This window comes from Impatiens glandulifera, chromosome 5, assembly GCF_907164915.1.
Source record: "Impatiens glandulifera chromosome 5, dImpGla2.1, whole genome shotgun sequence".
NCBI classification, from domain to species: domain Eukaryota; kingdom Viridiplantae; phylum Streptophyta; class Magnoliopsida; order Ericales; family Balsaminaceae; genus Impatiens; species Impatiens glandulifera.
Window position 1 is genome coordinate 47,907,749 of NC_061866.1, and position 25,149 is coordinate 47,932,897.

The 25,149-nt window shown below is 32.1% G+C and overlaps 5 protein-coding genes across 7 annotated transcripts; 2 read left to right on the forward strand and 3 right to left on the reverse strand.

The window, feature by feature from the left end:
- Positions 1-42: 42 nt before the first annotated feature.
- LOC124938490 lies at positions 43-1,097 on the reverse strand. The gene is made up of 3 exons (XM_047478931.1): positions 1,005-1,097; positions 474-702; positions 43-253 (listed from the first exon to the last, which is right to left on the reverse strand). Exons 2-3 carry the CDS (start codon positions 689-691, stop codon positions 169-171), a joined length of 303 nt encoding a protein of 100 aa, XP_047334887.1. The 5' UTR covers positions 692-702; positions 1,005-1,097; the 3' UTR covers positions 43-168.
- Positions 1,098-1,860: 763 nt separating this feature from the next.
- LOC124937504 lies at positions 1,861-5,171 on the reverse strand. The gene is made up of 3 exons (XM_047477769.1): positions 5,021-5,171; positions 4,801-4,938; positions 1,861-2,179 (listed from the first exon to the last, which is right to left on the reverse strand). The coding sequence occupies exons 1-3, from the start codon at positions 5,109-5,111 to the stop codon at positions 2,163-2,165; spliced, it is 246 nt and encodes an 81-aa protein (XP_047333725.1). The 5' UTR covers positions 5,112-5,171; the 3' UTR covers positions 1,861-2,162.
- Positions 5,172-11,408: 6,237 nt separating this feature from the next.
- LOC124938236 (nucleotide-sugar uncharacterized transporter 2) lies at positions 11,409-14,501 on the forward strand. Of its 2 annotated transcripts, none has more exons than XM_047478642.1 (7): positions 11,409-11,572; positions 12,903-13,054; positions 13,153-13,361; positions 13,435-13,528; positions 13,636-13,802; positions 13,882-14,052; positions 14,132-14,501. In XM_047478642.1, exons 1-7 carry the CDS (start codon positions 11,473-11,475, stop codon positions 14,397-14,399), a joined length of 1,161 nt encoding a protein of 386 aa, XP_047334598.1. In that variant the 5' UTR covers positions 11,409-11,472; the 3' UTR covers positions 14,400-14,501. The 2 variants fall into 2 exon arrangements, with proteins under 2 accessions (XP_047334598.1, XP_047334600.1); XM_047478644.1 differs by lacking the exon at positions 11,409-11,572 and adding an exon at positions 12,287-12,460.
- A 1,632-nt stretch (positions 14,502-16,133) lies between these two features.
- Positions 16,134-21,614, forward strand: LOC124940562 (phosphatidylinositol/phosphatidylcholine transfer protein SFH2-like). 2 transcript variants are annotated; one of them, XM_047481085.1, is made up of 11 exons: positions 16,137-16,300; positions 16,413-16,441; positions 16,902-16,985; positions 17,075-17,128; positions 17,455-17,532; positions 17,779-17,832; positions 18,013-18,072; positions 18,146-18,241; positions 18,341-18,442; positions 18,515-18,595; positions 18,970-21,614. In XM_047481085.1, exons 1-11 carry the CDS (start codon positions 16,243-16,245, stop codon positions 19,252-19,254), a joined length of 981 nt encoding a protein of 326 aa, XP_047337041.1. In that variant the 5' UTR covers positions 16,137-16,242; the 3' UTR covers positions 19,255-21,614. The 2 variants fall into 2 exon arrangements, with proteins under 2 accessions (XP_047337042.1, XP_047337041.1); XM_047481086.1 differs by lacking the exon at positions 17,075-17,128 and having other exon boundaries at positions 16,134-16,300.
- LOC124940561 (WEB family protein At5g55860-like) lies at positions 19,570-21,850 on the reverse strand. Its single transcript, XM_047481084.1, is given in 5 exon segments — positions 19,570-20,351; positions 20,354-20,843; positions 20,845-21,248; positions 21,251-21,581; positions 21,668-21,850. Coding segments are annotated over 5 exon segments (1,983 nt in total). The 3' UTR covers positions 19,570-19,776.
- Positions 21,851-25,149: the final 3,299 nt, after the last annotated feature.

Sequence of the window (25,149 nt, forward strand, 5' to 3'; positions counted from 1 at the left end):
AGATTATTATTGTCAATTCTTAACCTCAATTGCGAAAACAAAGATAAAACATTCTCTATAACAAAATGTAAGCCCAAATTAAGGTCAATTTCTGATTATCAGAAAGACAAAAACTGAAAACATTGACAGGCATTGGGATATAATTACCACATCAGTTGCTCAAGTCGATCATTTGCGTTTTGAACGCTTTCCTTGACCTTTCTTTGGCGGTCCTTTTCCACGTCGCTTCAACATTTCAAGCTTTGATAAACGTCTGGAGAATTACAATAGAAAGAACAAAAAGTTACCAAATCCAGTACTGAAAGCTCCTAATAATACTAACTAAGAATAAAAAACCCAATTCTTGGTATCCATCATCCCCATTCTGGGATCAATTCAAACAAACACTTGATGATTGTTTCCATAAAACCTAAACAACAATCTTCGTTTGCAATTAGGGTTTCAAGTTGAATTTAAAAAGGAAGAAAACAAACTCTTGCTGTTGTTGAGCCATGTAGAGAGGATCATCTGTTCTGATATCATGTGGGTACCATTGAGCAATCTTTTCACCGAAAAGCTTCTTGCGTAAGATCTTGTGAGGGGATACTTGTCCAGTTGGATTCAATACATGGCCAAATATCTTTGCTCTTGCTTCAGTAACACCTTTAATGGCAGCTTCTGCCAACACATTTTTCAATCTTCCCAAGCTCATAATGATGCTTCCTGTTTCAATTATCATCAGCAAATAACACATCAATACATCTGGAATGGAGATAAAGAATGATTACAAGGAAGAACAAACATCAAAGCAACCATAACCCTAATGCAGATGATGCTATATCGGCATAGATTGCTTTCTACCTAACTGGCTAAACCTAGTTGCTTATGATGAATCGGCTTGTCTAAATCAATCAATGCCATTTTCTACTAAATCATTTCAAATAAGTGTATGCAGCTTTAGGAAGACTAAGAAAATGCGATCGATCTAGATAAAAGAAAAATGAAATAAAGATTCAGAAGCTAACCTCCGCCGAAGAAGCGCCAGTAGACACCAAAGTTAAACCTGGATCCTGTCGCCGATGAGAACAACGAAGAACAGAGATTAGGGAAGGGGGTAAAATTGTCCAATACTCATAAAATGAAGCAGGTTATAATTTGTTAAGCCCAATTTCAATAACTGGGCTTTATCTTCTCCTGGGCTTCTTTTAGGCAAGAATGTTTATTTTTATAATTTTACCATTCTAAAATTTAAAAATAAAACTCTAATATTTTTAATTTACCATTTGTTTATTTTTTTATAATTGTATGAATTTGTAGATGAAATAAAGTAATTATTTGTTCAAATAAATTCTTTTAGAAATATTTGTTAATTTTAATATTATTATTTTTTATAATAAATTATAGAATTTAAACCATACCAGCTTTTTAAAATGAAAAGAAAGTAATTACTTCAAATATTATTTCTTATATTTAATATAAATTAACTTAATCAAATAACTCAACATAATTAAATATCATTCTTTCTTATTTTTTATTTTATTTATATATAAAAATACTTTTAAGAGATGTTTGGTACATAATTTTTGTACTCAAGAATGAGAAATTGAATAAAACTAATCATCACATCCGCAAAATCAACCATCATTAATAACTCCATACAGACCAGAAACTCGAAACAGATCCCTAACTGCTGTACAATTTAATAAAAAAATATTAAAAAAACACTGAAGAAATATATCTGGCTTTCAATTTCTTCTTGGCAACCAAATTCAGGTCTACTAATAATACAGAGACCTAGATTTCAGTTCAAATTACTGGATTATCATATTGTTGTTTCCTCATCATTGGCTATAACAAAAAAACAGAAACCCTTTACAGAGATGCATCAAATCACAAGTCATTTCTCAAACAATCACAAATTCTTTGATATTAACCATCATTAATTGAGAATACCTTTGGGGCTATTGACCACCATAATCAACATTCAAATATCAAATATCAAAAATTTACAAATCCTGTATGCCTTCAGGTAAGTCTTTTTGGTAGAAAGATGACAAGGCCAATTATTTTGGAATGTCTGTCCTGATATTATTATCCAAAACATAAGAAATGCATCAAACAATTTATATAAAAAGACTTTTAGCAGGCTAATCTCATGTCGACACGTCCACAATGCCAGATTCTTAATCCTCATCCTCATCTGCACAACAGATTTAGTAGAAAACCAGCTCAAAACAATTAACATTTTGAAAGGATACAACCCAAAAATAAACAAAAACATTGCATTTATATAGCTATGACAATACAAGAATATAGGGATTTAACAAAATAACAAAAACTGATGACTCTGGAGAAAGGACTGCTGATGATACCTTAAATGTCAGGCCTTAGAGATTTTGTGTAAAAACAACATTCCCAAGGAATGCTTAAAAGCAATGATTGTACATAATGTAGCAATGTGGTTAGTATCTTTATAAGTGTCTATCATTTGGAGGTCAAATAGTTGGAGGAGAGAAATAAAAATTACATCAGATTTTTCATACATACAGTTCACAATACCTAGCTATAACTATATATAATACCGCTACTAATTAACTAAATATTAAAAACAAAGCCTACTGACAAAGCCTAACTAACAAGACCCGCTTATTACACTTAAAACCCTAAATTGAAAACCTAACATGTACCAAACCATCCCCATAAGATATTCCTTGTCGTCAAGGAAGCGATAACAGGTGCAATCGCAAGAATGAGTTGAATATTTGTGATTCACCCCAGGCACGCTATTAAAATCTATTTTTGGGGTATCAAATAGCTGGTAGCCACACAAACAGAAAAGGCAAGGCAAGGGTCTATTTATTTTAGAGGACATCTGGAACCAAGTGGGACTACTAAACTGAGATTCATGGAGGCATCTAGGCGGAAAAGTAACAAACCAGAATTACATGGGTGACTATTTGGTCTGTCAATAATGGCCCATTTGGTGAAGTTTGGACCAGAACAAAAGAATATTGGGCCTATCTGTATTCAGCCACTCAATAATTATAAAGGATGAATCACAAATATTCAACTCAACCTTGGCCATTATTGGACTAAAGAATAAGGTTAAGTCACAATCAAAATTATGGAGAAATTGCGATTAGTAGCAGTATTATATATAGTTATAGCTAATATATCCATCTTCATTTCTCATATATAACTCCATATCTGCAAAATCCTAATTATATTTTCTACCATTTTACCCTAAATGTATCAGGGTCTTGCACTCATGTTATGCTACTCAAACTAACTTGTCTGTTAAGAGTAGAATTGGTTAATTAGCAAGCTTATTTTGGAGGTTAGATTCGTGTCATGGATTTATGTCACCATAGACGTAATTTAAATCAGAGAATCAAGTAGTTTACTTAAATCTCAAATTTCTCATCTACCCTACTAATTTCTCACTCAACAGATTCTTTAGTTCATAAATGAAGGAAGATCTTATATCCGAAGATCTTATATAGCATTGATATTTCAATCTTAAGAATTCGAATGGCTCCAAATAAACCAAAGACCCCAATTGATGTTCAACAGAGTTTTCTGTTGTTACTCCTATAAAAAACAAGAAAGAGTTGTAGCCAATTCCAAACTCTGTAAGAAATCCTGTTGAATTGAGGCAAGCTAATTTACCATCAAAATCTGGAAGGAATGAATTAACCTCATTCGATAAGCAAATCCAACTGATTGATATAGATTACCAGGGTCCAGGATTTAGTAGAAAATTGGGTTCCTCCATCAATATCAGTTCAAAGCCATTGGTCAAATGAAGATGACTAATTGGGTTGGCTAAATGAGAGAAGAGAATCTCAAAATGTACAAATATGTGAACACTCAAAATTGATCTTCAGAATTAGCAGTGGCAGTACAAGAAGCAGAAGTATATGCACTGCCCTAAACTACACACAACATGGTTCTGTATCACGCTGAAGCAGTTTTTCTGTTACCCGAGTGTAATTTGTTGCTAGTGACTAACATTGTATAATGGAATAAATGCATGATATGATGCATTATGACAATTTTTTGTTTTCTGCAAAAGAATATAAGAGATTTTTCATGTCTACCCAAAACACCAGCTATGCATCCTTTTTTCCAAGTAAATTCTTTGTCAGTTCTATTATCTCTATTATTTGATTCAGCAACATAGCCTTATTAAAGGGTCTAGTTTTGGTTATTCTAAGAATAAAGTAAACATTATTTGTTTTGATTTAGCAGCCACTTCGTCTGGTCTAACATAATGACATAAACCACCCAAAGGTTGACTTCATTTTGGGCCACAAGCTGGGGACTGTTGAGGATACAATAAATTCAACTAGAAACAAAGTCAAGTAATACAACCAAAGTTCCAATCAAGGTTTCCTTAGTTGGTATCGAACCCAAAAACTTAGCCTCTTATAGTTCAAGACTTTTACAACTTGAGCTTCCCTAAGTGGGTTCAACACCTAACATGACCTAAATAGATTTCATGTCATATTCCATGGTTATAATAGTTCTCTAAAATCGAACTTCTTAGCACAAAATCCTACGACATTCTTTCTTTGTCAAACAACCTCAGCATTGCTTCAATCTCTATTAAATGCACCAACAAAGACTTACAATTCACTAAAAATTCATCTTCTCAGTGAATAGTTATCTATATTAAAAAAACTATTAAATGAAAAAAAAAAGTCAATTTTAGAACCTAACATCCAGTGTTCATTCATCATCCCTGAAGCAAAATGAATTCTCTAAATTCCTAAACATTCGAATGATGAATGCAAATGTTAAGGGAAATGAGAGACTAACTGAAGTATCGGCGTTCATTAGCAGCCTTAGCCTTATCGAGCATCTTGTCCAAGTCTTCTTGAAGCTTGCCGTCCCATTTGACTAGCTGGTTGGCAAAAAGCACTCCCAATCCCATGCCTACTACATGTTCCCATGGATCTGAAAATTGAAAACGACAGATATGTAAAGAAAAGAAGATACGGGATCTGGAAATGTAATGAAAAGTGATGAAGATTATTACGTCTCATGTAAGGAAGTTTGCGAAGGGCGTTTGAATACATCTGGGTACCTACACCCAGTAGTGCTCCAATCATCGTCGTAGTCAGCGGCATCTTCTCCTTCCTCGTCCTCTCTCTCTCTCTAGAACCTGAGTTCGGAAACCAGACCTTCCCTTTTTTGCCAGCTAAAACTGTATTTTTTTTATATGTGGGCTTGTTTGAGCCCACAAACAAGTGAGTATATGAAATGGGTTATGTCCATTAGGAAGTTCTTCGGAACGGCCCACAATTCTCTTCTTTTTTTAAAAGGAATAATTTTATTTGTTATAAACTTATAATAGTTTATTGGATTCTTCCTTAAAAAATTGCATTAATGCCGGGTTCATCAATTTGGTTCTGGGTTATATGAGTTCTTAGGTTTGGTTTTTTTCGATTTTTTTAATTAATTTAAAACTGAACCGAATTCGAATAAATTCTATTAAAACAAACTGATTTTCGAATTTTCGGTTCGAATTCGAATATAATTCATTTTATTTTATTTTGTTATCAAACTAAATATCTTATTTACTAAAAATCTAAAATTATAAAAAAAAAAAAAAAAAAATTGACTATTTTCAACCGCAGTTGCAGTTGGACGATGGAAGTAAAAATATTGTTGGCGACTGCTTATATATATTATTTGGTTAAAATAGCTAGTTAGAGATTTTAGAGATGTGGTGGATGAATAGAAGGACCAGCTAGGCAAGAATGACTATGAAGATAAGGTGTCCACTACTAGAAGGACTGAAAAAGAGATGAGGGATTAGTGATTTATTGGGATGAATAAAAACATTCGAGATAGGAGGATCATTGTAATTTAGTATATAATTATTTGAAAGTGAACGTCTAATAGAGATGTTAGAAGAACGCTATGAAAGCAAAAGTTTGGGGGTGATCCTTCGGATCCTGCAGGAAGAGGGTGCAACAGTTCCTTTTTTTTGGGAAGTCCAAACTAAATGGCTGGTTAAGATCTTATTGGTATAATTATTCGGATTTTGTTGGTCCTAGCACTCGGAACGAGACAAGTAAGTGTGTAGATAGGACGCGAGATGAATCACAAGGTCCCCTAAAGGCAGGCAGAAAGCATATAAAGAATAATATATATGAGAGCTAGCCTTGCGCTGAACTAAAAACTATGTGTGGAGCTCTATCTTTACCTTGCCGAATATCAGGTTTTTTCCTTGGTCTTGAGGTTTAGTGAACTCTTTTTTCAAAAGCACGAAAAGTTGCGTAAAAGGAAACAAGAGAAGCAAAGGAGAGGTAAGGAGAGAGGTGATCAAGCGCCCATCACTTGCTATGGCCACCCAAAAGCTTAATTGCAAGGTTTGTATCCGAAGGTTATTATATGTAATAAATTATATAATATATAATTAAAATAAGTAATAAAAATAAATTTGATTTTTAGTTTGGTTTTCGAGTTTAAACCAAACCGAAAACTGTATTTGAATTCGAATCAGTTCAATTCGAAAACAGAGTTCTAACCAAATATTGAAACACCCTTATTTAATAATTTGGTTATTTATAAAAAATAAGAATAATTTTGAGGAGGTTAGATTCTTTTGGTAAATAGATTTTAAAAGGTATTAATATATAGTGATTAAATGAAATAATAATTTAAAATATTTTAGTTAATGATTTAAATAATATAATAAATTAAAGTGAGTAAAATTATGTTTTTTTGGTTTAAATAACCCAAATCCAACCGAGATGTCTAAGTTTAAATTGAAATTTTATTAAAAAAAATATATATAATTAAGTTTAAATATACTTTAATATAAGTTTTAATAGAAATTCAACAGAGATCATTCATTTCTTAAATAAAATTCATTTCTTAAATAAAATTTTATCACTTTAGCTACTTATACTTAATTTAATTCATTATCAATTTTTTTCTACTTTGCATATTTAACCAATCTTCAGAAACAAATGACAAAAAAAGTAATGCAATTTTTGTAATCATTCCTAATTTACAAGCTTATATATTTTCATTAGCAAAGTTTGGAACAGTACCCTTTAATACAAAGAAAGTATGTCATATATATGCTACAATAAAAATTATTATTAAGATATGCTCATTTAAATATATTTGAGTTGAATAGGTTCAAACTCAATTTCAACTAGAGATAAAAATTTCAAATAAGCTAAATTATGAATAATAAAGTTCATTTGAAATCACTTTTTTGCCTATGATTAATATTGTTTCCAACACTCGTTGTGGTTTAAATGGGTTCACTCGAGGTTCATGAAAAACGAACATAATATATGGACAAGCAAAGTGAAGGATGACATCTGAAATTGAAAACAGCGTTGCTTCAATCTTTGACATTTGACTCGGGGATGGACGATGTACTCTCTTTTGGCATGATCCGTGATTTGAGAGCCGACCACTTATTGATAGAGAAGAGTTCTGAGGATGAGGATTAGGAGAGACGTGCGGCTGCCACGGTTAAAAATATACACGGTGAGCTTTTGAATTCTATTATGAGAATTGATTGGGGGAGAGAATTTGGGAGAGAATTTTTTAAGAGAATTACGTGGCGCAATCTGATTTGTCGGAAAATAACAAATTTCTCTTTCTTATCTCTTTCCTCAACCTATATCATTTTTCCAGTCATGATGTGATGACACATCATTCCCTCTCTCATTCTCTCTCTATCAAATTCCCTTCCCTATCACTCCTCTTCTATTATTAGGCGGACTCGGAGGGAAGAAGAGTATTTGATCATTTAAGTGGTATCCAATTGAACGATAGGACTGATGTTCATTTGTAGACAATGTCGAAGAGGATGTAAAGTTAAGTCTAACAAAATTTAGAATGTCATAAGGGAACGAGGTCAAGTTGTTAATTGAGCAACTCTTGTTTGATCTTCTAAAGTCATCATGAGGCATCGTTTCATTCTTTGGTTGGTTTTCATAGAATACTTAGCACTCAGGATCAAATTCAAGCTACATGGACATTCTGGATGCTAGTTGCTTACTTTGGGATGAAATGTGGAGACGATTGATCACGTACTCGGGGGTTATCCGTTACAATGCATGTGTGGAATAAGTTCACTTCGGCGATGTCTATTTCGAGCTTTCCGGAGGCGTGGGAGGCGATATAGTTGCTGTCCAAGATAGAACTAAGACAACAAATTCCAGCAAACGTTTTTAAGAGCGGCTTTACCTCTATCGTGTATCATATTTGAGCAGAAATAAACGCACGGGTGTTCGGAGAGTGCGTCGAAGTGTTGACCAAGTTTGAATGATATTGTCTTTTATTGCGGTGCACTTATGAGGACATGAAGGAGGATCCCCAAAGGCGAACGCGAATGGAATCTTTGTCGGAATTGGAAGATATCATACGAAAAGTCACTTCTTTTAAAAAATTAAAGCGAGATAAGAGTTTAATGTGTTTGGTTTTTGTAATTCACTTATAAAAGTCATGGACTTATTATTTGGATTGTTTGTTTTTCTTTTGAACTTTGGTTCTATCTTTCTAGGTTGTTAGAAAGATAGACGAAATTATGTCCGTTTTTTTTCCTTTTTAATTTTTTTAATAAAATGACGATAAGTCAATTTTTCAAAAAAAAATATGGTTTCCAAGCCAATATAATTTATGATAGTTAGTTAAAGTGGAAATAGTCTTACATAGGATATCTTTATCACTATTAAGAATGTTTTTATTTAAATTTTGAGTCATTATGATAATGAATCGTGCTAACTTTTCCAATAATTAATCAAAATCACAATATATATTAACTTTAAAAGTATTTTAAAATATATTTTATTTGAATTCAACTTCATATTTGAATAAAGATCCAAGTAAGTCTTAATAAATAGAGGATGAATGTCATTGCCTTAGCATGGATATTATTGGAGACATTGACTTTTAAAGTATTACAAATTGAGCTATATTTATGGTTTGTATGGTTTTAAATAAGCATGACAATGGAATGACAATGAAAATATCTAAAATATGGGGTCCATCAATTCATATGTCCAATAATTTTAAATTTTGGGAATGAGATTAGGGGATTAGTTTTGTTCAATCTTAAACCAACCATCTTTATATCTACTTGTGACTTTACTTTCAACAACTTAATAGTTTCAGCTGTTTTTACTACTTTGTAAAATTTGATAATGGAAATAAATTTTTGGTTGAAAAAAAAGTAAAAGTAACTATGAAAGAGCTTAAAATGGTAATGGGCAGGTTTGGGCCTTTGAAAGTGGACTTTTATTAAAGGCTTGTTGGGGGGAATGAGAGTCATATTTCTTACTTTTGTAGCATCTATCAATATCACATTCTATACTATAGAAATATTAAGGTGTGGCTCATCAAATTTTAATTTTTTCTGTTTTTTTAATAATAAAAAATGACATCTCAACCATTGTATATTGGTTCACAACTCATGTTTAAGAATAATAATTTTTGTTTTCATTGAAACACATATTCTTGTAACGAATTATGATCACCAACTGTTATCCTAAGCATTTTTTAAATATATTTATACATTTTTTAATAAATTCTAAATATATTATTATAGAAGCACAAATTATCAAACTTAATTTAGTATAAGTGGCTTAATACTTGAACTACTAAATAAATCTTAACATCAAAAACACAATATGAATCAAATAAAATAGCTTACTGTGAGTGTATCTCATGATATAACTGCTCTGTTTTGGTTAGTGTTTTTAGTTCACTATAGGTGATATATTATAGATTGTAATTTTTTTTTTTCGGGTTGAATCTTTCATATTTATTTATGGTTATTTCTTACCCATCCCTCTAAACACTTTTTCATCACCTGAATATCATTCATCAATAAAATAATGAGAATTTTGATCATGATTCTCGTTGACGCAAGATTTCCTCGCTAAACAGCAAATGCGCTTTACAAATTAACTAAGTGTAAATGTATTCTTTTGGTATCTTTAAGTATGAAAATGAATAATTAATAAATATTTTTCTAGAAAGAAAGAAAAAAACATACTATCTGTTGAAGTCAAATACTACTGCTAAACTATTATTGAATCATAATAAAAAAGTGATCATGAGAAGAAATATACTAGTAACTAATAATAATATCCCTTGCCTTAAAGTAAATCAATGGTATATTAAACTATTCATCTTTTTCTTTAAATCTATGAATGGCTTTTATCTTGCCAAATTTCCTTTAATCCTTTAATATTATTGATCATTCTATCTTATTTTTTTTTATTAATGTTTACACGTGTAAGTTTATATAATTTGATGATTCTAACTATATAAACTACTCTATTTAAAATTGGATATTTTTGTATAATATCTTGCACATTAATGAAGATTCATTTTTAAAGTTTTCTTTTGTGTGGTAAAAAATTGTTTTTCAGAAAATTTGGATTACTATTTCACATTATAGTGTATATTTTTTCATTTCATTTAATTTGTGTGAAAAATATTTTATAAATAATAAAATACAAGCGGTTTGTGGCAATTGCAAAGGACTAAAATGTTCTAGTAATGGTTAATTTAGAAAGTTTTTTTTGTGAATACCCAATCTTATAAACTCTAATAACAATAATTTACTAAATTAATTAAGTAATCAATCAATCAAACAAAATCAACTACAAACATACAAAATGTTCGATTATTTAATCAAATCTCATATATCATTTTATTATATAGACTCATGATGACTTCTTATTTGAGCAATTATTATTATAATATTCTTATTTTAAACTACAATTATTAAACAAGAATTATAGTAACTAATATTGGACCATGGTTAACTAGCCAATCACATAAATAGTAATGTTAGAACAATAAAAAACAACTTTAATTTCCTTGTTTATATTTATATATATAGTAATATCTAATAATATGGATCTTCCTTTTTAATAATACTATCTTTAATCTTTAATGAATATGACAAACCAAAGTAGTATATATAAAATATATAAAGCATGTATATAAATAATTTAATTAATAATCTCCATTTGGTACTATAAAGCTAATAATAATATGATTAAAAAAAAGATATTAGTTTAATAATGTTTTTAATTTGTCCCAACCTTATTAAAAGAAAAAAAAGCCAAATAAAAGATTTTTATTTATTTGAATGCCAGATGTCACGAGATCTGGGCGCCAATTAAGCGTATCGTTCGGCCGTATTATGGCAGACCAAGTAAACAGTTGAGTAATTATAGCAGTCCTCGAAACCCTTTAATTTATTTTAATTAGTTTAATTATTTAATTAATTAAGGTTTTTTTGCTAGATTATTTTACACTCAACTTATCTTTTGATTTTTCATTCTCTCTCAACTTTCTCTCTCTATATATACATAAATTTATATATATATTATTAATCTCTGGTTGCGATCTCCGTTCTCAATCTCAATAAGTCTATAATCTCAAATTTATATATATAAATTGGTTTTTAAAGAGATTTAGGGTTCTTGAAGATCAAAACGGATGTTTTTGGGCTGGAAAGTAATGGGTTTTTTCAATTCTTTTTTGGGAAAGAATATCAGAAGATTCATCAAACGTAAAGACAGTGATGCCGGCGAAGCAGGTCTTTCTTCTTCTTCATCTTCTTTTATCATGTTCATGGTAATATTGTCATAACAACCATGATATCATATGATCTTAATTTGTAGATCTTAAGGTTAATTATAATTTCTTACTATAAATAGCTGATCAATCTTCATCTTCATTCTTAATTACTCTATATTTTGATCATGGTTTGATCCAAGTTTTTGTATTGAAAGTTGAATCATGATGAATTAATTAATGGGTTTGATTCATTGATCTCATGAGAATAAAAAAGACTCAATTTTTTTTTTTAGGTATGTAATTACTATATATGTAAATCACATTGATTATGGTTAAGGATTTTGTTTGACTTGTTAATTATTCTCTCTCTATAGGGAATGTAGATTGAGTTTAAGGTTATTTGCATGATTTTTGTAATTAAATAATATGTTTAATTAATACTAAACTTATCTTTAATAATGTTTGACCCTATAACTATTAATTATATCTAGTGATTATTAAACTATAATTTAATTTATTTTATTTAAAATTGTAGATAAGGGTTTTATTTAACAGAAACGACCCGTAATAACATGCAGAATTTGTGTGTTTTTATATATTTATATATTAGATATGGGTTTATTGAGGCCCAAATGAGATGGAATATGAAATGGGCTGGGTATTTATTTTGGCCCAAACAAAACAATTTCCTTTTAAAAAATTCCGATAATTGCGGTTGAAAGTGGAAAGCATTACTAAAAAGGGAGTTTGAAATTACTGTTGCTAAAGTTTACAAGTGAGTGAGAAATTTTTGTCCGTCCTGGCGATTTTCCGATGATTGAACGGTCCAGGGATCGGAGACATTTTCCGGCGAGCAAGTTGAAGCAAACATCTCTTCTTCCTTCGATAAATGGAGGAGGTGTATCTAGTACTACTCTTCTCTTTCTCTAAAATCTCACTTTGATTCTTAATGTATACCAGGCCAGATCTCTGTAATGTTCCTTCTCTTCCATGGAATCTTAACACTTATCTTGTTATTCAAGATAACTGTGCTTTCTTGAGTATAGTTATATTCAATTTTTGTCTCACAGTTCTTTTCAGAGCTTAATAATTATCAAATCCAGTTTTAATTTACATGACTTGTATGATTCCATCTCGCTATTGCATGTAGGTTATGGATTTTTGAGTTAATTAGCATATTATTCGATTAGTTGTGTTTGTTGCTCTCTGGTGAAAGGAATGGTAGTAGAACAGTCTATTTTAGGTTGTTTATGAGGTTTCACAGCTATAAAATGCGTTGATAGTTAGGGAATAAGCATTGTAATTGAAGAATGTTCTGTTATGAATGAAATTGGCTTTGTAAATCTCAGGTAGAGCATTGGAAGAGCTTCGAGGAGCTCTTTACAGCGAGCTTAAAACTTCAGAAGGCGCTAAACGTCAACAACAACGGTTTTGCGGTCCAGTTGTTGCTATGACCTTTAATTTCATGGTTGCTGTTGGAATCATCATGGCTAACAAATTAGTCTGTAATTCTTCTCTGTCACCCTTCCTTATTTGTTTTCCCATGTCTATTACTGGAAATTTGATATTTAAAGAGTCTTTTCTTCTCCTATTATGCAGGTTATGAGCAAAGTTGGATTTAATTTCCCGATCTTTCTAACACTAATTCACTATACCTCAGCTTATATTCTACTCGCCATTTTTAAGGCGTTTTCTTTTCTTCCTGCCTCACCTCCTTCCAAATCTACCCCTTTTTCTTCCCTCTTTGCTTTGGGCGCAGTCATGGCTTTTGCCTCTGGCCTTGCAAATGCAAGTCTTAAACATAACAGGTTGGTTCGTTTTCTCAGATACTTAACTGTTTGAGATTGGGATTGTTGACATTTTGTTTTGTTTCACTTGTAGCGTCGGTTTCTATCAAATGTCCAAGATTGCAGTCACTCCCACTATTGTCTTTGCAGAGTTCATTCTTTTCAGAAAATCTATTTCCTTTCATAAGGTTAGATTTGCGTGTTGTGTTCTGAGAATACATTTTTAACAGGTCTTCTTCTTCTTCTTTGGTTGTTGTAGTTGTTGTTAATGAATCGGGCTTTTTAATAAATGCAGATTATTGCTCTGATTTTGCTATCGATAGGAGTAGCAGTTGCAACTGTGACAGACTTAGAATTCAATATATTTGGTGCTTGTATAGCTTTTGCTTGGATAGTTCCTAGTGCTGTAAATAAGATTCTTTGGTCTAGTCTTCAACAACAGGGCAACTGGACTGCTCTCGCGTGAGTAGCTATAGTTGAATTTCTTCTTTTTTTTGCCTGTTTCGTTGAAAGAGTTATTGATCAAACATAATAATAATAGGTTGATGTGGAAGACTACACCTATCACGATCTTCTTCTTGGTTGCGTTAATGCCTTGGTTGGATCCACCAGGTGTATTATCGTTTAAATGGGATTTAAACAACTCAACTGCGATTATCATATCGGCTCTCCTTGGTTTCCTTTTACAGTGGTCTGGTGCATTGGCTCTTGGGTGAGTGGAAATTTGGTTTGGTTTGGTTTGGTTTGGTTGATCTATTTGATAATGATAATGGGCTATTTTTGTTTTTCAGGGCTACTTCAGCTACTTCTCATGTGGTATTAGGACAATTCAAAACTTGTGTGATTCTACTAGGTGGATATTGTATTTTCGATTCGGACCCTGGAGTAGTGAGCATTTGCGGGGCAGTTACAGCACTTTGTGGGACATCGATTTACACGTCTCTAAATATGAAAGAGCCTCGGGATAAAAGCGACAGTTCGTCGTCTTCTTCAAAACCGAAGAGCACTGATGAAAGTGAAGAAACTGCAGATGTAAATCATACTATAAATGCTGTCTAGTAGGAAATACACAATTTTTTTACCCTTTCTTTCTGTCTTCAATGTGATTAACAATACTATTATTATTATTATTAACTTCACCAGTTATTGTGAATTTGTGATCAACTGCTGAGGATGGAGTAAAAAGGTTAATAGTGAAAAAGATTGCCATCTTCCTTTAATGCAGGATTAATAACTTCTTAGTAAATCATTAATTTTTTTTGGGTCTAAAATAACCTTATTTTTATTGGTTTATAAAGTAGATTTTAAATAAGCCTAAGTTTGCTTTTATTAAGTGTGTTTTTAAGTTCTAAATCATTTAATATCATCGTTATTATAGAATACTTTTATATAATCATATACTCTTCTAATAAAGAGGATTTTATTTTATAAATGTGTTACGTCATAAATTCCTTTCTTTTTAGGCTAAGCACGTGGGATGCCATCACTTTTTTATCATTTTCCAGACAAACTTTAACTCCTCAATTTATTAATTTACTATATCTAAATTAAAAAAATATTCTAATTATAGCATAAAATATGAGTATTCAACTTTTCTCTATAACTCTCACATTTTATTTACTAAATTATGGTAAGAAATCTTCATTTCACGTCATTAAAATTTTAAAAAAATTAACAAAATCCTTAGATATGTTTGACCTGTTTGGTTTGTCCATGGGTTGGATTTGGACGATTTTTTTTTAATTAACTTACTTAAAGATTATATTTTTTTAAAAATAATGTTCTAAAATATATTTTAATTATGTATATATTAATAAATTTAATAATATTTGTTGTTTAACTCTAACTTCACTCCAACACTAACTCTAATAAGTGTTTTCAAACATGGTCAATATTATAGGTTGGGTTAAAGTCTTCTCCTCCAATTATGGATACTCCCTCTCACAAGGAGAGGGGCTTAAATGTAATTTTTCCTTTAAAAAAAAATTACATTATACTCTTCCCATTAAGAGGGTACATAAGGAGCAGACATAAATTAAGAGTCGAAGACCTCAGTTAAGGTCATTATATTAAAGTTTGTGTATTATTTGAAAAAAGTATTAGCCAATAATAATGTTTTGTTTCTAATTATCTTAAACCACTATATTACTTAGTCTATTATAAAACATTAGTTATGAAACAATCATTTTAAAGTAAAAAAAAAGAGAAAATGTTTTCAAACATAAAAACTAGGTTATAAAAAGAAAATAAAATAAACTTGCAAGTCACCTTTTTGCCCATATAATAAGCTTCCCTTATAGGACCACAGGCAGGCCAGTCCAAAAAAGAGTATTTCAAATCATCTAAAACAAATTATTTAAATTAATTTATCCTATTTTACTAATCCGTTCATTAATTAGTTTATTCACCATAATATTAAAACATTTTATTATAAAATATTTGTAGAGAAACAGAGAATAATCTTAAATCAAGCATAAAAAAACTTACTATTGTATTTTTCCCAATAAAATAAACAATTGTTTTTTTCCCCAAAATTCCCTGGACCAACGTGAGAAGCAAGCAAAAAAAAAAAGAAAAGTGTGTTCCAATACATTCTAATGATTCTCCTCCTTGGATCTAGTTTGATGGGCGATTATTTGAAAAAAAATCATAACTTAATTAAAAATATAAATTTTATAAAAATAATTTTAATTAATAAATTAAGTTATTAAATTGTTGAAAAAAACATATAATCTAAAATTAAATATAATATTTAACCAAATAACTTTTGAAAAAAAGAAAGAAAAAGTTAGTACTCCCATTTTTCAGTTGAACCCACAACCGCACACTACATGCCTTCTCTCTCTAACATCTTCAAATCTGCGTTCGAATCTGTTCTGAGCGATTGAGCTTGAGAGAGAGAATGGAGACGATCAATGAAAACATGATTAAGCAGTTATACAAGCTAATGGAAGAAGAAGGTAAGTAGATTCTGTAATAGATCATAATAGTATTTATCAGTATTGTTGATTCTTCAAGCTACTCTAATTAATGTTGTTCAAATTTCGATACATCCTTCCTTTGTTCTTGCAGTCGACGAGCAACAGAAGAACACTTTCAAGGTTTCATTCTCTATCTTTTTTTTTTGTATATCACCGGTACACACGCACATCGCTACTTCGCGCCTTAATTTACTTGACGGATATGCTGTATGAGATGAATCCTTAATTTACTGCTTCCGATTCTCTGAAGCTGATAGTTAAATGTTTGCCGAAGGAGAAATGCTTACAACACCTTTATATTATGTAATTTCTGTGTTTGCTACGTGAATTTAGCTACTATCCTTGTTTTTAGGAGTCTATATCCAATTTCATACATCGATTTGTAGAATGCGCATAACAAGTTTATCGTAATCGTGAGATTTCTGCTAAATCTCTCTGCAATTGGCTGCTGCTTACTTGTTTATCGTATCTGGATTTCGAGCTTCCAAAATACGATACTCCCGATAGTCCGATACTTATTTTGATGTATGATATTTATAATTTACTAAACAATACATGGAATGTTATACTGATTTTGTAGAACATGCATCAAGGATATCCATTGGAAACTATAAAGCGTTTTCTTCAAGCAAGAGATGGAAATGTCACTAAAGCGTACAAAATGGTCAGTGTGAATTTGTCTTCAAACTAACTAACACTTGGATAATTAATTAACCTATTCACGGTCTTTCTTTTTGTCTTATTTCATAACAGCTGCTTGATTGTTTAAACTGGAGAATACAAAGTGAGGTTGATAATATATTGGCTGTGAGTTTTTCTTTATTTTTTCATACCTCTGTTATCTTTTCCATTTCCTTCTAGCACTCACCTAATTTTGAGAGAGTATTACCTAAATTTCAAAGACTTATCCATGAAATAACTTGCATTATTGAACTACGTGATGCTTTTGAATAGAGGCTGTTAAAGTAGTTAGTTTGTAAAGAAAATTACTGAAAGGAGTTGGTTTGTACGAATCATTTGCTTCAAATAATGATATATTTCTAGTCTCGTATGATTCTTTCTAATATATACAACAGACTGGCCAATTTTAGGAAACTAAATGTTGTAGCTAATTTGCACTTAATATCATGCAGAAACCCATTGTTCCTACTGAATTGTACAGAGCTGTACGTGATTCTCAGCTTATGGGAATGTCAGGTTACTCTAAGCAGGTGACTAGTGTTTATTGTATGATTTCTTTACCGCCAGCATCATAGTCTATCTCCAGTTGTTTTTGTATGTTCATTTGAAAGATCAAGATGCTCTGTTTTGCATGAACCCATGTTGAAACTGGTTCTACCTCTTTTAAACTAAAACTCTTGTATATGTCATAACATTATCAGTAATAACTAGCCCATAAAACTAATAAGCTGATTGGTTGAATCTTTTTCATTTCTCCATTTTTGTAACTTGTCCAGGGATTTCCTGTAATTGCTGTTGGTGTAGGGCTTAGCACATACGACAAAGCATCTGTAAGGCTTGGTTAAATTACACGAATCTCATCTGATATGTCTAGATCATTGTTTAATGTCTTGAAATGAAGCTATGCAAATTTCCCAATTTTGATCGACGAATTCCATTACCATTTATTGATGGGAAACAACATTGTTTATGTAGATTTATTTGGAATTTAATGTCTTCTTCCCTTTTAGGTGCAACATTATGTTCAATCACACATTCAAATGAATGAATATAGGGATCGTGTTATCTTGGTGAGTATGCCTTTATCGAAATGAGTCGAGAATATTGGTATAATTATGCACTAACATCTCTTGTCTCTCATAGCCATCCGGAATGAATAAATTTGGACGATATATTGGCTCCTGCATTAAGATTCTGGATATGACTGGTTTAAAGCTTTCAGCCCTAAACCAGATTAAGGTATTAACAACTTCGGTTTATTACCAAGCCTGGACATGTTTGTTTTGGAGATTTAATTTCTTGTAACACTCCTATGCTCACCTTTACATTTCCTTTCAGTTGTTGACAGTTATCTCTAGCATTGATGACCTGAATTATCCAGAGAAGACAGAGACATACTATATTGTAAACGCACCATACATATTTTCAGCATGCTGGAAGGTTTGCCTGTATTTTATTGATTTAAGATTTATACATGTCAAGAAAACCTCACAAACTTTCACTCTTTTATAGGTTGTGAAGCCACTTCTGCAAGAAAGAACAAGAAAAAAAGTCCAGGTTCTGCATGGCTTTGGAACATCTGATTTGTTGAAGGTAGGTACATTCAAAAGCCTTCTTTTTTAAGCGAATTCTGTTCTCCAGATTCCAATTGGAATCTATTTGTCTAGAATTTTTTTTATGTATTTGGATACGGATCCAGATACATAAACAAAACCAATAATTGTTTCTTGGAGAATAACGGAAGATTAGTTTTTCAAATTGTGAAAGAAAAAGATGGTGTAAAAAGAATTGGATTCTAATGGAGAATCATATGCCTTGTTCATTAGTCAAATTTGATAGATGTTGCATCATGACAGCTTATGCAACATAATAGGCATTGATTCTAATTAGAAAATGGGTATAGGAAAAGAAATATGCTTGCATTGCTAAGATTTGATTGCTGATTCAACTTAATGAGGCGCATGCAGATAATGGATTACAATTCTCTCCCGCATTTTTGTAAAAAGGAAGGGTCTGGATCTTCACGATATGGCGCTGATAATTGTTTCGCATTTGATCACGCCTTCCATCAGCAGCTGTATGAGTATATTAAGCGTCAAGCTGTGCTCACGAATTCAAGCATCAAGGAAGGGTCGGTTAAAGTGGAGTTCCCAGAACCTGACCCGGACGATAAAAAGATTGCCAAAGTGATAGAGTCGGAGTTTCAGAGGATTGGGCATCAGACTCGATTTTCTCAAGTGAACATATCTTGAAGAAGACAAAAATGGCTAAGGATTAATGTTTGATTGAATAAAAGGAGGGAAGGTGTCTACTCTCAAGAGTCTAATGGGATTGATTACATGTCAAGTATCCCAAAATAACTTATAAATGGCAGTTGTGTAAGTTAAAAATATATAAGGGCAGTTTGATTGCCACCTTGCCGGTTTGGGTTGTGGAAGCCCCTACAGGGTTGGTCAGCATCCCAGACAATTGGTTTATAAAATGTGTTGTACTTACTACTCAGTTGGATGATTATGATTGAAGCACCTGCATAGCATCTCCCAAGGATTTGAAGACAGACATTTGAATGAACCAATGAAGAAGGTTGGTAAACTTTTACATACAACTTTATAAGACAAGGGGGGCAAAACAAGCAACACACCAGCTTTACAAGGCAAGTAGACAAAAAAGAAGAAGAGTCTCCAATCCTATGCACACAAAAGTCTCAAACTCAGCCTGTCAATTTTACAAAAACAAAAGGGCAAAAGGAAAACCAGAGGAGCTTCGATTGATGATCAGATTGGGTTGTTCTCACCGGGCAGAAAAGATGGAGATCCACTTTCTACTTGCTTCTTCTTCCTATAAAACACGCCAGTTAGATTAGAAACAAGCACTTTATTGGTAACTGATGTTTTCGACTTCTCCAAATTCTTCTTTTTCTTTCCTCCTCCTGCTGCCACCACAACCACAGCTTGCTGTGGCTGTGGTTGGGGAGACAATTTGGGCGAAGACACAATAGCTGTTTCAGCCAGAATTCTAGACGCAGCCTCCGCTGCTTTCTTCTGCTCGCGTTCTCTCCACCTTCTAAGCTCTCCCTCCACCGCCTTCTTGGCCGCCTCGGCCATTTCCACCTTCTTCAAGGCCTCATTAGTCAACATTTTCGTCTCTTCAATCTCTTTCGCCATCATCTCCAACTTCTGAACTGCTTCGTTCTCGCTCGCCTTCACCGCCTCCACTTGAGCCATCGCAGCCGCCACTCTCATCTCCGTCAGCCTGTCCCATTCCTCCGTTTTTGCTTTCCCGCTCAAAGATTCGAATTCCTCTTTCGAAATCGTTATCTGCGCCCCCGATTCAGATGTGGACGCGCGAAGCCGCACCTCGCTTGCTCCGACAATGTCCTTATCTCATCCAGAGCTCTTCCCTCCGCTGCTTTCGCTTCCCTCGGTTTCTGCCAACGCAACCGATAGTTCGCTTTCCGTTCTTCTAATTTAACTCTCGTCGCTTCTGACTCCAAACGAAGCTCTTCCGCTTTCCTCTTCATTTCTTCCGCCTCGCGCCTCATAGTCACACTCTCCGACGTTAGCTGATTGAGCGTGGAAATCATTTCTTCCGAAACACCTTTAACTTTGGATTCTTCCGCAAGAGCTGCCTCGAGCTCCAATTTAGCCGCAATTAGTTTCTCCTGTAAACCGTCTGCAATGTTTTCGGTTTCGCCTTCCTTCTGTTGGATCTCGGAATGTTCTTTCTTAACATTCTCCAGTTCAATCTTAAGTGATTCCATTAAATTTCTCAACGAGGTTTCCTCTTCCACAACTTTATAGAGAGACTCCTTCGCATCGTCGAGCTCCGACGTTACCCTCTTTCACGGACGTAACATCTGCATCTTTAGCTTTCTCAATTTCCTCTTGCAGAGATCCAATCTCGGTTAGAGTAAGAGCCAACCGTGATTCTAAACCTTTAGCAAGTTCAGGATCATACTCGTTCTTCAAGGAAGTTAATTTCTTGGCCGACTCTTCGATAGAAGCTTTATAATTTTGCTTACGGACATCCTTTTCCGCAAAGATCTTCTCTTGCTCTTCGAGCGAATGGGAAGTGGCGAGCTTAACCTGAACCAACGATTCACGAAGATGGGTGATTTCGTTTGAAATCTCACTAGCTTTTGCGACGTTCAATTCTACCGCGAGCTCCGCCTCTGACACAGTCTTGGCGGCGGCAGTTTTCGTTTCGAGTAGGAAATCGCGGTCTTGGCGGATTCGGCGTAGCTCTTTTTGGCATTGTCGAGTTCGGCGGTGGCAGTCATGTATTTCTCTCTCGCGTTATCCAAATCCTCTTGTTTGAAACCGTCGAAACCACCACAGTTGCTGTTGGCTTCTTCAACCTGCCTAGCTTGATCCCTAGAAGCTTCTATGGACTTTACAGATGATTCCTTTGAAATGCTGATAGCTTTAAGCTTCTGGGTCAAATCTTCGACAGTTCTCTTAGCCTTTTCAAGCTCGACTAGAGCTTGCGATTTGGTGGTTTCTGCATTGTTTAGTTGGTCCTGCAGCTTATTCAACTCTTTCTGAGCTAAGTGAAGTTGTGTTTCCTTAGCAAACACCCTCTGTTGTTTGTATGAAAAATGCATTATTAAGATTACCCCAAAAAGGGGGTTTGAATAAACAAAGAAAGAGATAGATAGATAGATACCTCTGCAGACTGAGGTTGTTTAGGCTTCCTAATTGAGGGTTTTTCCCCTGAGAAGGCACCTTCGCCGAATAAACTGACGGCATCTTTGACGGATTGAAAGGGAGCTCTTGTGTCTATTTCTCCAACTTCAACTTTCGGAGAACCTGTATTGTTATTGTTAATCGGTCGGCCTTTAGCACCCATGTTCTTTTATACGTTTTGAACTCACCTGGTGGTAATTAAGAAAGGAATGACAACAAAATACAGAATGGTGAGTTCAAAAATCCATCCATTATGGAAAATGACTGATTCCTGAATTAGGAGAAGACATGAACAGAATCCCCAAAAGATGAATGAATGAAGAGTGTTCCAATTTCATCTTTACCAATTGCAGAAAGACTGACTGTATATAATAAGGAAGCAACATGTTGAAGAAGAAATAATGACCTAATTTACATATCCACAGACAGTTTGAATGATTACATAGTTTCCCTCTAATGATATAATAGTTAGGTCAAAACAAAAAGGGGAAGGAAACAGACATGATCGAGAGAGCTAAAAGGTAGTATAAAAAAAGGGTTGAAGGCCAAACCTAATAATAATGATTGCTTGCACGAAGTCCTCCGTGAGAGGGAAACTTCAAACGAAGAAGCCCTAAAAAGTCGAAATCGGTAAAATCCCTTGAAAAAGGAATATGTTATAATCCACGATGATCATCTTCATCGATCTTCTCCAAAGTCAACAAGTAGGCATAAAAATCGGGTCGTAGAGAGAAGAACGGGAGATGAATCACTTGTTGGTCTGAGCTGATGGGTAATAGAACAAGTATATTAATCATTTGTTGAAGAAGGAATGGGGGGAAAATCGTAATAGGACATTTACAGTAGAGAGAGAAGAAGATATATACTAATTATAAACTATAAAGAGAGAGAGAAGGGGCTAAAAAAAAAAGAGGAATTGGAGCGAAGTCAGCAATAGCTACCGGTGATGCCGATTGTACCCTACTGTTATGCTCAGCTCACATCTTCATATTTGTTCTCTCTCCTAAGAATCTTCATTTTGTTCATGGGAAAGAGTTTTATAAAAAGATTGTGGATTTATATTCTTGAAGGTGTCAATTATACATTTTATTTTATTCATGGTCCTCCTGAGCTAATAAAGTTTTCCCCCAATTTTCTAAATCTATCTTCTTGATTTCTCTAACAGCTTGTTTGATCTATAGTTTATTTTAAGGAATTTGTTGAGTTATTTATGATTTGTTTAGGGTAAATTATTAAAAAAATTATTTAAAGTTTAAATTTAATAAAAAAGTAAAGTAAAAATTTGTTTGGTGTAGAGTCAAAAGTACGTTGGTTTCCATTGCTATATATACTTATATATATTTTGATTTGGAGGGTTTGTCCCATAATAGAGTTTTACTTTTAGTATGAGTGTGTCATCGTTTGACCAAGACGTTATGCGTTGACAAAATATGAATAGTTTCTATGTGTAGCATTGCTACAAGTTGTTGACTAAGATAATTTCATATAATTTTTGTTAGAAAAACTTTAGGGGTTAAAATTCTATTTTTTGGATGAAACGTTATTCACGTTAGAATCTAACGGATGATATTTGCATGAATAAATGTTGTATTATAGTTAGTCGTATGTGTCACATAGAGATTAATCGACAACTCACTTACTTTTGCATTGTCGAGGGTGACTAGTATTTAAGTCTTTTGTGGAGTATTATTAGGATTCATTAGATGATACCCGAATTTTTTGGTAGTTGCTCATAAGTTCAGATTGATGGGACTGATATGGCTAGGGGTGTTCAATATTTGGTCTGAGCCGAATATCCGACTGAATTCGAATTCACCAATTCAAATAAACCAAATTCAATTTTTCTTTTCTGTTTTTGAATCTAATTCTAAATCAATTCAAATTAAATACGATTTTTGATTTGGTTTCCGAGTTTGAGTTTTAACTCGAAAACCAAACCGAAAACCGAATTATTTTTTATTATTTATTTTAATTATATATAATATAATTTATTACATATAATTAAATAGTTATATATTAATTTGACATGAGCCTCCTACTTGATTCATATGGAATATCTTAATATTTGGCATACCATTCAAATTATTTTTTTGATAAATTATCAAGTTAGAGAAAAATCGTCGAACTTTCAATTATCGTAGTCGTCCGTTACGTATCATTCATAATATTATTATTATGATTTTTTAAAGATTAGTTCAATATAGACAATAGAGTCTGTCCAGAAATTATTCATTTTTTTTAATAATCTATTAGCTCGATAATTTATTAAATACTGTTGTTTTTCTTAACTTTTTTTTTTCATTTTTATATACATAGACTTTAAAAAAAAAAAATTTGATTTTTAATTTTTATCTCAAAATATTTGTTTTAATAAAATAAATAGATTATTTGAGTTTTTAATTAATTTAAATATTAAATTTATATTTAAATTTTAATAAAAATAAAATAAAATAAAAGTATTTAATATATGAAACAATTAATTTAATTGTTAGAACATATATGAGATAGATATTGAAAAAAAATTATAAAAAAATAATTTAAAAATACTTCTATCAAACTACTATTTTATGCTTTAGTTATTTGATTAAAAATAATATTATTTTAATACTAATTTATTAAATTATTTAATTTAGTAATAAAATACTAAAATATTTGTTATTTTAAATTATTAATTTTATTATATCATTATATAGTAATATAATTTTTATGCTTTTTTTAAAAAGAAATCAATTCTTAAAATCATTATTAATTATTACTTTTTAAATAATGAGTTCTTTTACAAATTCTAATCTATCAAGCTATAAAGTGTTTAATTATTTAATGATTAAAATATAAAACTTAATAAATTGATAGCAAACAATAGTTAATAATTTAGTTTGGTATTTGGCTAATGTTGTAATCATTTTTTTAATGACTGTCCTATACAACTACTATTTAGACCGACACCTTTCCGTCACGGGCCCTTTACTTTGTCCTATACAATTATTTAAGTGATAAAAAAAATATTAATCTTTTAAAATTATTTTTATTGAAATAACTTATCTACAATTATTATTTTATAAATACTCATTGAACCAAACAACCCATATGTGTAAGAGAAAATGAGTTGTATTCATCACTATCTTCAATAAATTTAATTCCCACTTTAGACTTTGCAACTCTAGATTGAAAGAAAAAGAAGATAATTGCCCTACTTTTAATGTCTTGTAAATTTGATTCTTACTAAAATCACATTAAATTAAAATAGGATAAGTCGGCAAAATAGAAGGGACAAGTCCTAAAAAAAGAAGATTTTTTCAAAAAAGTTTGTGGCTATACTCCACTACTGTGTGTCAATAGATATGTTGGTTGGTTGGTTGGATTGAGAAAAGTCTTCGAGCAAAAAAGATTGAGTGTTGAAGTCTTCTATACAAATTTATATACAGTCCATCAATTATTTATTTTTAATACATGAATGAATAT

Coding starts and splice junctions, on each gene's coding strand:
- LOC124938490 (XM_047478931.1), bottom strand. CDS start 691: ATGAGCTTGGGAAGATTGAAAAATGTGTTGGCAGAAGCTGCCATTAAA. Junction 254..473: donor ATGGCTCAACAACAGCAAGA/GTTTGTTTTCTT, acceptor GTAATTCTCCAG/ACGTTTATCAAAGCTTGAAA.
- LOC124937504 (XM_047477769.1), bottom strand. CDS start 5,111: ATGCCGCTGACTACGACGATGATTGGAGCACTACTGGGTGTAGGTACC. Junction 4,939..5,020: donor CAAACTTCCTTACATGAGAC/GTAATAATCTTC, acceptor TTCAATTTTCAG/ATCCATGGGAACATGTAGTA.
- LOC124938236 (XM_047478642.1), top strand. CDS start 11,473: ATGTTTTTGGGCTGGAAAGTAATGGGTTTTTTCAATTCTTTTTTGGGA. Junction 11,573..12,902: donor CAGTGATGCCGGCGAAGCAG/GTCTTTCTTCTT, acceptor TGTAAATCTCAG/GTAGAGCATTGGAAGAGCTT. Junction 13,055..13,152: donor TCATCATGGCTAACAAATTA/GTCTGTAATTCT, acceptor CCTATTATGCAG/GTTATGAGCAAAGTTGGATT.
- LOC124940562 (XM_047481085.1), top strand. CDS start 16,243: ATGGAGACGATCAATGAAAACATGATTAAGCAGTTATACAAGCTAATG. Junction 16,442..16,901: donor AACAGAAGAACACTTTCAAG/GTTTCATTCTCT, acceptor CTGATTTTGTAG/AACATGCATCAAGGATATCC. Junction 17,533..17,778: donor TGTCAGGTTACTCTAAGCAG/GTGACTAGTGTT, acceptor TAACTTGTCCAG/GGATTTCCTGTAATTGCTGT.